General features: G+C 40.2%; 1 protein-coding gene across 1 annotated transcript in view; it reads right to left on the reverse strand.

Moving 5' to 3' along the window:
• Positions 1–2,769: 2,769 nt before the first annotated feature.
• The window catches only part of MTMR9 (myotubularin related protein 9), a 63,995-nt gene continuing 50,265 nt past the window's right edge, over positions 2,770–16,499 (reverse strand). Inside the window, exons 6-10 of the mRNA XM_055428045.2 lie at positions 16,176–16,337; positions 15,270–15,411; positions 12,577–12,797; positions 10,684–10,835; positions 2,770–7,507 (exon numbers count right to left, since the gene is read on the reverse strand). Of these exons, the coding sequence (XP_055284020.1) occupies positions 7,344–7,507; positions 10,684–10,835; positions 12,577–12,797; positions 15,270–15,411; positions 16,176–16,337 (841 nt within the window). The 3' untranslated portion in view covers positions 2,770–7,343. The remainder of the gene's footprint in view (positions 7,508–10,683; positions 10,836–12,576; positions 12,798–15,269; positions 15,412–16,175; positions 16,338–16,499) is intronic.

Consider the following 16,499-nt stretch of genomic DNA (forward strand, 5'->3'; position numbering starts at 1 on the left):
GCAACCAGTCCATTCTAAAGGAGGTCAGGCCTGAATATTCACTGGAAGAACTGATGCTGAAGCTGAAACTCCAGTACTTTGGCCACCTCATGCGACAAGTTTCCTCACTGGAAAAGACTCTGATGCTGGGAGGGATTGGGGGCAGGAGGAGAAGGGGACGACAGAGAATGAGATGGCTGGATGGCATCACCGACTCGATGGACATGAGTTTGAGTGAACTCCGGGAGCTGGTGGTGGACAGGGAGGCCTGGCGTGCTGCAGTCCACGGGGTCGCAGAGTCGGACACGACTGAGAGACTGAACTGACTGACTTCACTTGGTATGATTAGCTGTGGGTATAACTGTGTTCCTGCTAGCGGCATTCTCATTCTTCTTCATGGCTGAGTCGTCCTCCATTGCTCATAGATCACTTGAGTCTGGACTCGCCTGTCCGTGGACACTGTGTGCTGCCACGTGCTCTCTGTTGTAAACGGTGCTGCTTGGGTTTCTCCGAGTACCCTCTTAAGAGGTGAGTCTGCCCAGTCACCCTGTGGCTGAAAGTTTTCACCTTTTCAGGGCACTTCTCTACTGTCCTCATAGTAGGTGTCACCATTTACATCCCAGCTGCACCATAAACTAGTTCCCTTTTTCTCCACGGCCTCTCCAACATTTATTCTTTCCTCTTTTTTTTTGTATTGACTTTTTGATGATGGCTTTTCATATGGAACCAGTTTATTCCTTTTCACATTAAATTTTCCTGTGTATGGATTCACGATAGTGAGCATGTTTCATGGACATTTTATAACTGTTAACAATGAAACTAGCATTTACCAGTTGTAATTAGTTTCCAAGTCTTTTCCTTTTGCAAAAAATTATTTTCGATTAGTTGTATGAAAATTGTTTGACAGCAGGTATCATTTACAGTCTAGTAGTCCTTTTGAGGAGAAGGAAATGGCAACCCACTCCAGTATTCTTCCCTAGAGAATCCCATGGACAGAGGAGTCTGGTGGGCTGCTGTCCATGGGGTCGCACAGAGTCAGACATGACTGAAGTGACTTAACATGCATGCATGCGTTGGAGAAGGAAATGGCAACCCACTCCAGTATTCTTGCCTGGAGAATCCCAGGGATGGAGAAGAAGCCTGGTGGGTTGCTGTCTATGGGGTGGCACAGGGTCGGACACGACTGAAGCGACTTAGCAGCAGCAGCAGTCCTTTTGAATCAAAAGGAATAGGTTTTAGCTTCCTGTTGTTGGAAACGACCACAAGACGGCAGCATTTCTTCATACACAACTCTGGTACTATGCTAATGAAAGCCTTACGGTCAGTTTGACTGATTCTACAGTAGCTTGAATATACCAGCTGGAACCACCGTCAGCTTGTCTTATTATTTCTTATTTTTTTTAAGATTTTCCATTTATTGTAGTACATTTGATTTATTGTTGTGGAGGTTGTAGGTATACAGGATCTCATTTAGTTATACACATATACATGTCTGTTCAGCTTCTGCCCTCTTTTCACATGTAAGTTATTACATGGTGTTATGTTACCTGCTTTCCTATACAGCTGTTTGTTCCTTGCTGATAGTCTTATATGTCAGTGTGATACATTACTCCCCACCTCCTAATGTATCCCATCCTACCTCCCCCCTTGGTAACCGTGCGTTTGTTTTCTAAAGTCTGTGCGTCTCTTTCACTTTCGTAAGTTAGTGGGTTGGCATCCATTTTTCCGTCTCACATACAATTGATATATGATGTTTGTCTTTTTCTGACTTACCTCACTTAGTACTGTACAGCATACTGTCTCCCAGTTCATAGGTTACTACAAATGGCTTTCTTTCTTTCTTTTTCATGGCAGAATCCTATCATATTGTGGAAATGTGTTACTCCCTTACCCATTTGTTTGTCGATGGACATTTGCTTTTGTGTTTGGGTATTGTAAATAGTGCTACAGTGCGTGCTCGGGTGCACTTGTTTCTGAATTCCTATTTTCTTCTCTTATTCTCTTAGGAATGTGCCTGTCTGATCATGCGGCAGCTCTGTTTTCACCATTTAGACACACTTCCTAATGCTCTCTATCGCGTCTGTTACCAGGTACATCCCACCAGCATTATAGGAGGGTTCCCTTTTCCTCGGCTCCCCACTATACCATTTACTGTCAGCAGCCTTTTTTATAATCGCTATTTTGACTGGTGTGAAGTGACATGTGTAATTTTCATCTTGCATGTCTCTAATAATTCACCATAACTGAGCATCTTTCATGGCATTTCTTTTCACTACATACTGAATAAATAGTATTTTCAATATCTACTCCTACTTCTCAGGAGATACCTGTGAGGTTTAGGTGGAAAGCTCATGATGTCTGCACACACCTGGAGATGTTTCACCAAAACAACAGTGATGGTACACACTCTCTCTCACACACACACTCAAGGGTGTTCAAGCCTATGCTGATTTTGAAGTATTCCACCTGGGTGAACAGTATGCGGGAGATCACTGCACTATTTGCAACTTTTCTACTGATGTGAATTTTTTCAAAACATAAAGTCCAAAAATATATGAAGTGTCAAGTTGCTCAGTCGTGACCAACTCTTTGCGACCCCATGAACTGCAGCCCACTAGGTTCCTCTGTCTTTGGGATTCTCCAGGCAAGAATACTGGAGTGGGTTGTCATTCCCTTCTCCAGGGGATGTTCCTGACCCAGGAATCGAACCCAGGTCTCCCTCATTTCAGGCAGATTCTTTACCATTTGAGCTACCCATGTATGTAGCAATTTTAATTAAGACACTGCAAAAACCTTTATAAATATCTGGGAAAAAAGTCAGCCTATAGATTTAATTTCTCGCATTTGAATGTATTCAAATTTTATTACCATTGTCTATAGATATTTAACACTAGCATTTGTGCAGCAGTCCTCTTAGGCAGAGGGGATCTTAAGACACAAATCTTACACACTAAAAATAACTGTACCATGTTCAACAAGACTGTTTTTTGATTCAGTAAACCAAGCTTGACAGAGCAGCCAATTCAAGAGAAATGATTCCAGGACATAAGTGAACTTACCACTTAAGGGAACATTACAGATTATACTAAAATGTTACACAGACTTAACGAAGTTTGTCATTTTCCCCTAGGCGCAGACAGGTTCACCATGTAGAAACCTGTACATTACAGCACTCTGAGGTTTTTGCAAAGCATACATTATAGATACATTTTCCACACAGTGCAATTTTTATTGTGTAAGACATGAGTAACAGTGCACTTAAATCCAACAGTCACATTCAAATATATCGAGAATAAACTTCAAGTACCTGGTTATTGAAGAAATACATACTGTTATTATTTTTTTTTAAATAACTTGTGCAAGTACAAGATTTTCAGTGTAGATGGTAATATATCTATAAGGATTCTAAACAAGAGAACTCGAGGAGTATTTGTATAGAATAATCTTACCTCTCCAAACATATGTGCATTTGGAAAACTGAAGCAAATGTCTTGGGCTGACAGACACTGGCAGTGTTACACAACTTTTTATCAGAAATCACACATATAGTATGTATACTCACAGGTGGTTAAAGAGAACTGCTCTAGAAGACAGTGAGCTCTCATCAGGAACCATTTTCCAGGACAATGTAGTGTCCACACTGAGTCCTTATCTTTCCTTAATTAAACACAAACGACGGTTCTGCACTGTGGTTCAATTATAGGACATTAGTTTTTTGTTTCGTCTTTTTTGAGGGGATTTAGATAACAAGTTCAGACTTTCTAAAACCTAGCATAGAGTTTCACAAGGTCTCTTCTGGGCTTCTGGTTGAAAGGAAGAAAATGCTGTGGATGGCAGATTATAAGGACGTGAGTGAAAATAGAAGTCGTTTTTATTTAAGAAACCAAAAATTAGAAAATAACTACTCCTATTACCTGAGAGTAAATATGAGTGTAGCAACCAGTCTTTTACAGTTTTTTGTTGAGATTGTGAGTTACACAAAAATACTTATAATAAGTTAGTGTACACGCTCTGGGGGCGGGGGTGGGTGGGTGGGTGTCTGTGTCATGTTTAAGAATAAGAAATGACTCATCTATGTTGTCCTGAAGTATAGGATAACCTGGATCAGATGGACTGAATGACTTCATTATCTGGAAAATTTCAAAGCTTCCAGAACAGAGGATTAACTATTCTAAATATTGCCCATTTTTTCTGGTCCAGGAAATACCTCTCTGATAAAGGGTGCTCATAACAGACTTGTGTTGTTTTAATTCATAAAATCTGGATATGGGTAGATACCAAAACTGTGTCTCAGGTGAAGGTCTGATAGTAAGTGAACCTGATGCCCTAGCTAGGACAACCATTAAAGTAGCTACTCTTGAAACCAGATAACTACAAGAGTTACATCTTTAAAGGTTTTCTTTGTAATGCAGCACAATGTTCCTCTTGTTTTTAACTTCAAGTGACAATTACTAGTCAGATCGTTTCCATGATGTTGATTTTTTTTTTCCTTTAACTTAAGAAAGACTGAATCAAAGACTAAAATCTCACTTAATTTCATCCTTTAAAATGAAAAGCAGTGACTTATCTATCACCTCTACAAAATCAGGCTGCGGGTTCAAAGAAAAGTTTTAAAATAAGATACATACAAAAGTAAGTATGTATCTTAAATGATTATTGTCTTCCAAAGTTTTCCCCAAAATCACTTTAAAATCTTGTTTCAAAGGCCTAATTTTTCTTAGGTTTAAAACAAGCTATAAAATTATCTTATTTCTATCAGGTTTTATAATTTCTGCTTATTTTCTTCCCACTTAATAAAATCAAACAAAAAATTTGAAACAATTACTGACAAGTCTTAAACCACCCAAAAAGTTTCAGCATTTTGATATAACCAAACTGTTTCTTCTGATTTAAAAAAAAAAAATTACTCATGGGACAATCTGCATTCTCACTAACTGAGCCACTATTCTCTTCATTATAAAAGTTTTTAAAGCCGCCTTTATCAAAGACAGTTCTCCAAACTTAAGCCTCAGTAAGTATCTATTAATATATCCACTGTAACTATTCTTTTCATCCAAGGGATGAGTAATTTAATAGTATTACCAAAAACCCTCTTCAAAATTATATTATAAAACACTTGTCTTTGTCAGAATTCTCAAGTGTGGGAAAACCTTAGTATTTACATTTAGATGACCCCTTTGAAAGTGCATTGATACAGAAGTTTGTTTTTACGCCCTGTAAACAGAACTATAGTTTGGACAATCCCTAATTATAAATTAACACTAAAACACAAACTTGTCCAAACTGCTTATGATTGCTGTCTCAGTAAGAGAAAGAAAAAGAAATGGAAACACTATGTTATCATCATACTCTGGCTCACACGTGAAATGTTCATCAGGAAGACAGGTATAAGCTGACGGCATACAGTTTCTCCGTGACCAAGCCTAAAAAAAAACCGTCTAATGTTTCCACCCACAGAAACCTTATGGCCAACGGCCAACCAACATTACTACTGAGAGTTGCTTCTTAAAAAGAAAAAAAAAAAAAACCACTAAAAATTCTCTAGTTTTCCTTACGGGTCAGTTAACTGAGAAGAAAAAGGCTCCTTCTTAAATTTTGAGGATCCATTAAAAAAGCACGAATGTTTCCTTTTTTAAAAAATTAACAGAGACATTTCACACAGCACACAAATACCTATAGCAAGAAAGTACATCTTTGCTCCTTCCCTCATTAGCCTTTCTTTAGGTGAGGACTTGAATGCCCCAAGATTCTTAACTATAATCAAGAAAACAAGCCAGGAGTAAAACTGAGCTTACAGGAGAAAGACAAATTTACCAAAAAGAAAGCTCTGACTGTAGATTAGTTGTCTAGCCTTTTGCTCCCAGTCTGCGGAAACAGGGAAAAAGATGTCTTGACAACTCTTTTGGAGAGAGAAAGTATTTGCCGCTTTCTGCAGCTTCTGAATGTCGCCACAGATTTTGTTAGAGTTGATTTTGAAGAACTAACATTTTAACTCGATACATAACTCTAAAGCTGGGTTCAGTTTTGGTGTGTCTTACAATGAAATGGTTCTATATAGATGGGGTTGAAATGATATTAAAGATTACCCTTCAACTGTCCTTTTAAGGGAAAACTACAATTTAAAGTATTTGTTAAAATGAACAGTGCCACAGAGTAGAAACGTACATGGAAAGCACCTAGTCATGAACTGTTAAGAGTCTCAGGCAAAAACCACCCTATTGCAAAAGTCATCACTGTGTCTATAACACCGAAGACATTTCAGATTGGCTTCTGAAGTTTCAAACATACCTGCATCATGTTCATAAACTTCCACTGAGATTATATTTGCCTAATGGACAAACCAGCAGAGTCAAGATAAATTTTCAGAAGGCTCAAGGGAGTAAGAAAATCTTAACCTTAGTATTAGTAAACTCAGAATATTTAAAAACAAAACAATTAAGCACACACTTTTGTACATAAACCAGTGCAATAAGAACTTCAGACAAGGGCAGTGCATCTCTGGTTTAAGGTAACCGTATTTGTAGCTTAATTATAACAAATTAACACCTATTCTAAATGATCGTTTAATGTTACATCCAGCATTTGACACATTTAAAATGTACGACCAAAACCCTGAAGAACCAATTCGACACTACTGACACCTTATCAGTAACAAATTTCTCCTTTATTTCTAAATTGCACATACTTTTAGTGTCTACGGTTAAAATAAATTTACTTCTTCTTAATGTAAATACCAGAGGACTTTAGCTGTTGCCCTTGTAAAAATAATTTACCTTGAATAAATATTCAGCTTTTGCTTTCTTGACAAACCAGAATGAGGACATGAATTCAGCTCGTGTCAGTCCAACTCTGTTTTAAAAGAAGAAGGGCTATTTTATGAGGCAAAGATATTGGAAATAGCATGTTAAACACAAAAGTCTTGGTTTACCAGCAGTTTCAGGTTTGAAAAATTCTATATTTGGAGTGCTTAAAAAGTCTGATCCTTTTTTAAACTAACAAATATTCCCTAAAGAGATTAGTCATATCCTTGACTGGTCTGGAGCACTGTTTGCAAAGTAGATGCAGAGAAAAGCTTACAATGAAATGGTGTGTAACACACATGGCATTAAATAGTCACCTGCTTCACATCAAACGACTAGCACCTCCTTCCTGCTCCCGCAGTGAAGAGCCCCAACAGGCCACGTGCAACATGAGTAATTGTAGTAAGTTTCATTCATAAAGTACTGAGGAGTCCATTACACTGGAAGGTTCTCACTTGTAAAGCCTTACGTTCAAGGCTGAACGTGTGACATGAACTGAGGGCAGAGGAGACAGAGGTGGGCTACCAGGCTGCACGGTCCTGCGAGGGCTGCAGTGGGTAGGGTTCAGGGGCTCTCCTGCACCCCATCCTCAGTCTCCAGTTCTGCCAACTGCCTCCTAAGGAGATTTACTTTCGTTTGTAATTCCTTGTTGTATTCTATGATGTTAACCATTTCTTCATATGCTTCATCCAAATACTTGGAGGATCTGTTCCAGCGTAAAAAAATACCTATTGAATCCATGAAAGAAGAACAGAAGGGAAAGAGATGCACACCATGGATTAGCATTATACTGTTGTGGTCAATACATAATCCCATGTATTATAACCCTTTTCTTTTTCACAATTCGCATCTGTTTTTTATTATACTCTAAAACGTACAGAAATCTGAGGTACTGCAAGAGTACAGCTGAATAATGTACGAGAGGTCACCATGTACATGCCTGTTATTCAAAAACCCCATAACATTATGAAATAGATCGAAATGCAGTTCTGCTTATATTCAGGAATATAAACTAATCATTTACAATGCCATAAGCTTCACAGTTTCACAATACAAATATTCTTTTTTTAAACAATTACAGAACTTTATCCAGACCTGTAAGACCTCCTATAGGTGTGAAACCATGTTCAGTGGGAAAGTAGCAGCAGTTAGAGCAAAAGCAGAGCCACACAAATTGTTTAAAAAGCCGCAACTTCAGCGCTCTCTCTCCCTCTCTGTTTCTTAAGAGACCGTCTTCCAATTCTGTAGGAAACTCCTTTTTCCCCCAGATAACATTAATTATCCTTTTATTATGGATAAAAAGACATTTTCTCCTGTACATACATATATGTTATTGACATCAGCTCAAAGTGATGGCTTAAAGATATTCAAGTCAGGAGGTACAAATACTTTCAGACTGCAGCATGCATGTACCAGTAGCAACTTACCAGTAGCTGGTAAGTTCACAAAGGTTTTATGAGTTATCAGAACACTTTCCATAAACTGCCATGCACCCGAGAGAGTTCTGTATGTGTCCGAATACCACTTACATTCTTATCAAAGAAGGAAGATAGAAACACCGACTAAAGACCGACCTTGTTGATTTTTCTATTGCATGTATTTTTAAAATCCTGTTCTTCAATACAGGAATTACTTACTTTTAACGGTTAACTTCGGTGCAGATATAAACAGCAGAGACATTTTAAGGCCACAATGGTGTCGGTCTACAATCCATATACTTACCATGAGAATATTTTTATCCAACTTAGAATTTCATCCAGTTCTAGGTTGAGGAGCACTAAACACAGAGGGAAATCTTGTCCTTAATGGAGTAGCAGGAACGCAGCCATATAAAAAAATTTTCTTTTATCACTTAATCCCTGAACTTTCAATGAGGTTTTGTAAAAACCAGTTAAATTGTCCTTCAGAAGCCATCTGGCTGTCAAGTTTGCCTTTCCTCCCAAATAACTAGTTTCTCCTTTCTGTTATTAAACATGACCGTGGCTTTTAGGTAAACTGTCCCAGAGTTCCTGAACAGGAAGTACAGCTGTTCTCTCTCACTGAAGTGGTCACTTCTGCTGCACCTGTGACCGACTACACAAGTAAGCAGAAACACTGAGCCGAGGCTGAGAGCCCCGGGAGACTCCAAGGTTGGGGCCACTTTCCCACAGTGCTGAGCACGGGATACCTCGACCGGCAAGATTAGCAGCAGAAGCTGAGGGGGCAGGAGGCAGCTGATGACAGACACCCCATGCAGAGCAAGCCACGAGAGCTGACAGAGAGACAAGTGACAGAAACAGGCTCCGTGTCAAACCCCGAAAGGAAAGCAACCTGAGTCCCCCTCACATGTACAACGGGCAGACAGTTTCCACAAAAGACTTGCCCTTGAGAGTCTCACACAGCAGAACACAGTGAAGTAATGGATGTGGATGGTACTTCGGTTTACCAAACAGCTGCCACTCTGTGTGTATGCCCTTGGTGTTTAACATAAAGATGACCAAAAATGTACTTACCACCTTCAAATTGATTAAAAATAAATGGTATTTCATACCCTTTGTGTAATGAATAGATAATATATTTTAGATAGGTTTTTGGTAATTTTTTAAGAAGCAAGCTTTAGTATTTAAGGTATGTGAAGAACTGACTCGCTGGGAAAGATTGAAGGCAGGAGGAGAAGGGGCAACAGAGTTGGATGAGATGGTTGGATGGCATCACCGACTCAATGGACATGAGTCTGAGCAAGCTCCAGGAGTTGGGTGATGGACAGGGAAGCCTGGCATGCTGCAGTCCATGGGGCTGCAGAGAGTCAAACACTACTGAGCAACTGAACTGACTGCATTGAGTATTTAAGGAGACAAGCTTCAGAATCTGAAAGCAATGCAGGTAAAAACTCTTCTTTAGATATGAAAATCAGGTCTGGATTATTGTTCCACTTAAACGAGACATCTGCATTACTGCCTTGATGGATGACATTATGTACATTTTATGGAATCTTACTAAAGTGGACTAGCTCATTAACCCTTCAACAGCGTTTAACAGAAGGCTCTGTCCTAAAGACTAGCTGATAAAGGGAACAGAAACCATCTTCTAAGAGCTTACAATTTATTCCTGTTCCAACTATCTATCACTGTCTTACACAAGAAGTAATGTACTTTCCCTCACCCCCATTAGGATGACCTATCAAAGATGGGGGAAGAAACAGGAAATAAGTGTTGACGAAGACGTGAAGAAACTGCAGCCCTTGCCCACTGCTGACGGGGTTGTAGAATGGTACAACTGTTATGGGAAACAGTATGGCTGTCCTTCCAAACATCAAACATAGAATCACTGTATGATCCAGCAATCCCAGCATCAAAAGCAGCATCCTGAAGAGATATCTGCATGCCTGTGTGCCAGAAGGTAGAGGCAACCCAGGTGTCCTCTGACATATGAATGAGTAAGCAAAATGTATACACACAATGAAAAATTACTCAGCCTTGAAAAGGAAATCCCATCACACACTACTGCAAGGATCAGCCTTGAGCACAATAATTACGTTCAGTGAAATAACGCAGTCACAGAAGGACGGATACTGTGTGGTTCCACTCAGCTGAGGCAGCAGGAGTAAGCAGAGTGGTGGTTGCCAGGGGCTGGACAGGAACTCTGAGAAGCTGCTGTTCAATGGGCACAGAGTCGTCAAGTTACACGAAGAAAAGTTCCAGAGACCTGTTTCACAACAACGTGATATACCTGACCATCTCTGTGTACAAATAAGTATTACGTGGTAAATTTGTGTTTTTATCACAATAAAAAGAAATAATGTACCTTCTTATCTTGAGAAAATATCTGATATAAACAGCAGTACCCATGTACTCTTGTACCCACAGGCAGTCAAGAGAACATCCTGGACTATCAATAAAGGGTTTGCAAAGGATGCATGACTTACCCTCCCACAGCTGAAGACTCTGTGGAGCAACAGAAGGCCAGATGACAAGATTGTTGGCTTCAAAGAGAGGGTTGGTGAACTTACTCAGTTCACTGGGCCGGTTGACCCAGGACCACAGAGACATCGTTTTCTGCTGCAGCTTCAACTTACATCTGATCAAGAAAGAAAACTGCCGTTAAACCAATTAATTTATGACAACCACTATTAAATGCTGCTTCTAATAGGACCATTTCTTTTCTCTGTATGTTGGAAGGCAGAACATAAGATTTTTAGCAGAGGAACAAAATGTTGTCAAACTGAAATATTTGTCAGCATTTTTAACTGTCAACAATTACCTAAACTGAAGAAACAGAAAATCTCAACAGACCTATAACAAGTAAATAAACCTGACTCCGTATTGGATATGTTTCTCTTTAACTTTTGTGTTCTATTCCTTTTGCTACAAGTTAATCACTGAAAGGATGTTGCTTATAGCTTGAGGCATACATAATGGCCCATCTCTGAGAACGCTGCCTCCATGTCTGAATGCTCAGCTAAAATATATTTGTTTTGCTCACAGGAAACATCCTTACCAGGCCCACCAATGAATGGTTGCAGAAGGGAAGTTAACACATCCCCTCCCAAATCTGGCTGGAACCAGGAAACATTTCAAACAACTTACTTTTTTTAACTTTGCCACCTTAGCTCCTCCCCTTCTTTGTTTTATAAAAGTATCTAGCTTCTTTGGGACACTAATACACCATCTTCCCGATCTGCTGGCTTTCCTAATACAGTTGCTATTCTTTGCCCTGACAACTTGTCTCAATTTATTGGCCTGTGGTGCGATAAGCAGTACAGTAAGACATTTCAACTTGAACAAGTTAATCCTATCTCAACTCCATACTATCATCAAAGAAAACACTCAGAGCAAATACCCTTGGGATACAGAGCAGTATAAAATATAAACACACCAATTAGTCAAAGTGACCATGTGAATTGTTTGGCTGCAGTTAACTATAGCCAAAACACAATGAGAAAACTATGGTGACAGAATTTTCTAAAGCAAACTGTTCTGAATTTTTCCCTACAAGAATCTATAAGAAAATCTAATGTTGAAATATTTGCCAATTCAGCTTTAAAGTTAAAAAAAAAGAAAAATGTATTGCTTGAATTTTAAACTGGTAAGATTCAGGTAAGATTCTTTTGTGAAGACTGTTAATTGTTTATATTTATTATTCAACTACACAATGTCAGCTGCCAGTCAAGAGACAAATCCTGTCTCTCACCCAGAGGAAGCCCTTAGATTGTACCCAAATGAGAAGATGACCAGTTAAGCATCTTTTAATGATCATTCTGATATGAATCTTCTAGTTAAACCTGTACACTCGATGGCGCCTGGGTTATGCAGTGAGACTGGCACTCTGGGCCTGAGGACAGTCTCCTGGTATGAGAGATACAATCGAGAACAGCAGCAGCAGACCTGTGCTGTAGCCACACTTCTAGTGACCAACTGGCTGGGTATCCCTGGACAGTCATTAACTTCTCTGGATATTACCTTTTTACCCTATGAAACTGCATGGAAGGTAGAATTAGATTATACATTTAAGCTTCTTACAGGTGTCACACACTATGTTCTTATAAAAAGAAAGTAACATTTTAATGGTTGCTTAATTTACTCAAAGCTTTTTAATCAGTGTATGGACAGTACAAAATCTAGGGTCTGCTCTCATCTAGCATGTTTCAGGCTCATAATAAACATGGAGCATCTGGACTCATACAGAAGGACTCTCAGTTACACTAACAGTCACCACCACCATCGTGTAAATATGGATGACGTTAACATCGAGGCAAACCCTCATCTCTTAGGAAGTAACCAGAACAACTGAAAATGGCCCCTGGGAGCAGTGTACCCACCTCTCACTTTCATTGTTGCCCAGAAACGTTCCAAATGGGGAGGCGTAAGCGTGCTCAAAGAGCATGATGAGGAGATTCTCGTTAAATTCAAAGGAGCAAGGGAACTGACGAAGTATCTGCCACACACAGTCCAAGAAGAGGAGAAACACGGGCGACTCCCACTTCTGCTTGCTGTTGCAGTAGGCTGCCTGTGCGCAGCGCTGCTGGAACGGGTGACCAGCCTAAGAGAAAGGTTGGAAACGCGAAAGTCATATCCTAGTGAGACCACATTATGGCACGTTATTACCAATTTCACACAGTTGCAACAAAACTATTACATAGAACATCATATCATTTGGGTGACTGATCTTTAATGATTTCTTAGTTTAAGACAATCTTCAACTAAGGAAAAAGACAAGATTTCCAAATATCGGGCTGATCCAAAAGTTTGGAAAAACTCGAACCTTTTGGCCATCCCAGAACTTAACAAGGTTACACAGTTAGCCATAAGATCTGTGGTTGTTCTTGGAATATCAAATAGAATAATGGACTTCAGTAATAATAAACATAAATCTTACTAGGTTGGGAAAATCTGGAGCAAAGTCAAAGAAGTAAGTTCTGCAGGTACAAAGCAAAGGTCAGCTCTCCCCTTCTATCCAGTCAGAGTGCTGCAGCCTGGAGTAAGCTCCACAAGCCTTACCACCACATGGAGATAAATACGGGCTTCTCATAGATTTCATCAGGTCACTCCTGATATCAATAAGTCTTCAGAAAACTAAGACCATGGCATCTGGGCCCATCACTTCATGGCAAATAGATGGGGAAACAGTGGAAACCGTGACAGACTTTATTTTTTGGGGCTCCAAAATTACTGCAGATGGGGACTGAAGTGATGAAATTAAAAGATGCTTGCTCCTTGGAAGAAAAATTATGACCAACCTAGACAGCATATTAAAAAGCACAGACATTACTTTGCCAACAAAGGTCCATCTTGAGTCAAAGCTATGGTTTTCTCAGTAGTCATGTATGTCGAAGAATTGATGCTTTTGAACTGTGGTGTAGAAGACTCTTGAGAGTCCCTTGGACTGCAAGGAGATCCAACCAGTCCATCTTAAAGGAAATCAGTCCTGAATATTCACTGGAAGGACTGATGTTGAAGCTGAAACTTCAATAATTTGGCCACCTGATGCAAAGAACTGACTCATTTGAAAAGACCCTGATGCTGGGAAAGATTGAGGGCAGATGAGAAGGGGACGACAGAGGATGAGATCGTTGGATGGTATCACCGACTCGATGGACATGAGTTTGAGTAAACTTTGGCAGTTGGCAATGGACAGGGAAGCCTGGTGTGCTGCAGTCCATGGGGTCGCAAAGAGGTGGACACGACTGAGCGACTGACCTGAACTGAAGGTATGAAAAGGAGTTACTGTCATGAAGACATCTGTAGGAATACTTTTCATTAGATTAGAGAGAAAGCTCTCCTTGGTTTCCCTCTCCTCACCAAAAGAACTGGAGAACCTGCCATCTACTGACCAAAGGAAAGTTTCAAATCATTTGGCTCTCTGGCCTACCCAGAACCTGAGTGTTGATGTTATCCCTGCAATCACATCCTTCTAGGTATTTCACAGACTTTGTTTTATCTTTGGATCTTTAATGCGCAACCCATTCCAATATTCTTTCCTGGGAAATCCCGTAGACAGAGAAGCTTGGCAAGTGGGCAAGTCCATGGGATCACAGAGAGTCAGACACGGCTGAGCACACACACAAATCAAACGCATTTGTTTGCTATGCTCAAAAGGAATGTAGCTGTATAAGATCACCAAATACTTAGGATGGTCCGACTTAGAGATAAAGGACCGCTGTCAGAGTGGACAGACGTGGTAAACATAACAGCATTAACACATAATAAATCTGAATTGTAACTGGAAGGGCTAGAAGAGAGATAATTCTACTTTCAAGTTATATCTAAACATTTGCTTTCAATCACAATTATATACTAAGTGACACAGTGCACAAACATTTGAATTAATCTCTAGCTTGGAGGATTTCCATCTATTTCCGAGACCTTTATTTTCGCTGCCCTTCAGCATTTCATAGGCCAGTACTGTGCTGTGTCCAAGGAGTAAACAGCTGAACTGGGCAAGGCTCTCTGAACTCAAAGAAGTCACTATATTTGGATCTAGTTCGGGAAACAAAGTGTGACAAAAATGGATCAATTTTATCTGTGGAGGAAGTTAAGGTCCCAAAGACTTCATGAAAGCGACACTGAGCTGGATCTTACAGGATGAGAAGGACTTCCGCCTGGCTGGGGAAGAAGTCATGGTGGAGCCAGGTGAGAAGGCACTGAAGCACGCGCGGCCTACTTACAGGCCCCCACTCCTCCCACTTGTGTGCGTCTCTCACCTCTAACAAGACTAAGCTCTGTGAGACAAGACCGTGCTTAACACCCTTTGTGCTTCCCTGCAGGTAACAGCAGACAACTAACAAGCATTTGTTAGGGGAATAAAGTGCCAAATGAACACTATGAGCAAAGAGGGAGACAGAAATGGAGAGGCAGTAAGGCTCACAGACATCTACTAAGAGGAAGACAGATGAACTGTCCCCCAGAAAAGTAAACATCTGAATCAATCAAAATTTCATATATCCATTCCCACAAACCAGGATCAAACATCAATTATGAGCAGTTCCTCTGTGGACAAAACAGCTTTTCTCACCTGCAGCCACTCTCTTTCTATTAAGGCCTCAAAGCCACGGATGGTCCTGCTTCTTGGTTCCAAGATGATCTGGGCCAGGGAGGTAACCTGGAGTGTGGAATCAGTTCCTTCTGTTCCATGGATCAGTATGGATGCTCCTTCCCTGTAAGGAAAATCCAGAGAACAAATGGGACACTCCCAGCACTGTCAACTGACTGTTAATAATAAACATTTCTTGAGAGTAACAGCTGAAAGCCTTTTGCATTCTGCTCTGTCTGGTAGGTTCAGATCTATCTAAACAAGGTACATGAAGAGAGCTTCCCTTGGGGAAAATACGAAAGTATAGTAAGTCCCAAATTTCATAGGGCAAGAACTCTCTGAAACTTCTTTTCATTATTTTTCAGTTTTCACAACTTAAGGATTTGTATAGAAAAAACCAGGTCCTTGAGTACTTAAGAAATCTGTGTCATGGATGACATGTGTATGTACATGGTTCACATTAATTTAACAAGCGTTAACAATTAAATGGCAGACTCTTCACAGACACTTCAGATACTGAACGGCACCGACTATCTTATGAAATAATGTGCACATAGGATGGGCTGCCCTGGCGGCTCAGTGGTGAGGAACCTGCCTGCCAAGGCAGGAGATGCAGGGTCGATCCTTGGGTCAGGAAGATCCCCTGGAGCAGGAAATGGCAACCCACCCAGTCATCTTGCCTGGGAAATCCCATGGACAGAGGACTCTGGCATGCTACAGTCCACGGGGTTGCAAAGAATTAGACATGACTTTAGCGACTAAACAACAACAACGAAAGTAAGTTACAGAACAGACACAAATACTAACCTGATACATAAGCACAGGTCTGGGCGGAAGCAAGTCTAGTTGGCAGGAGCTCCCCACTCCAGAACCCTGATACTCATTTACCTGTCAAGACACTGCGCAGCCAGGCAGGCAGTTGTCAGAATCTCTTTGATGTGAGTCAGCCAGTTGGAGGCCTCCAATTTACTGAGCCATCGGTCCATGTTTTGTGTTTGGTCATTACAAGATTCCACAAGTTTGATTAAGCTCTCCTGAAGAACGTGATACCTTTGAGAAATAAGAAAAAGTAAATAAGAAGAAAAAAAGATACCAGAAGACAGAACAATAAAGGAAGAAACCAAATAAAAAACTCAGCCTCCAATACATCCAAGAGCAAGAGCAGCTCAAAATACTCTAAAAATATTTACCTTGCTATGTAATAATTTACAG

Source organism: Moschus berezovskii, chromosome 7, assembly GCF_049115385.1.
Source record: "Moschus berezovskii isolate FMDL1 chromosome 7, NW_MosBer_1.0, whole genome shotgun sequence".
NCBI lineage: Eukaryota > Metazoa > Chordata > Mammalia > Artiodactyla > Moschidae > Moschus > Moschus berezovskii.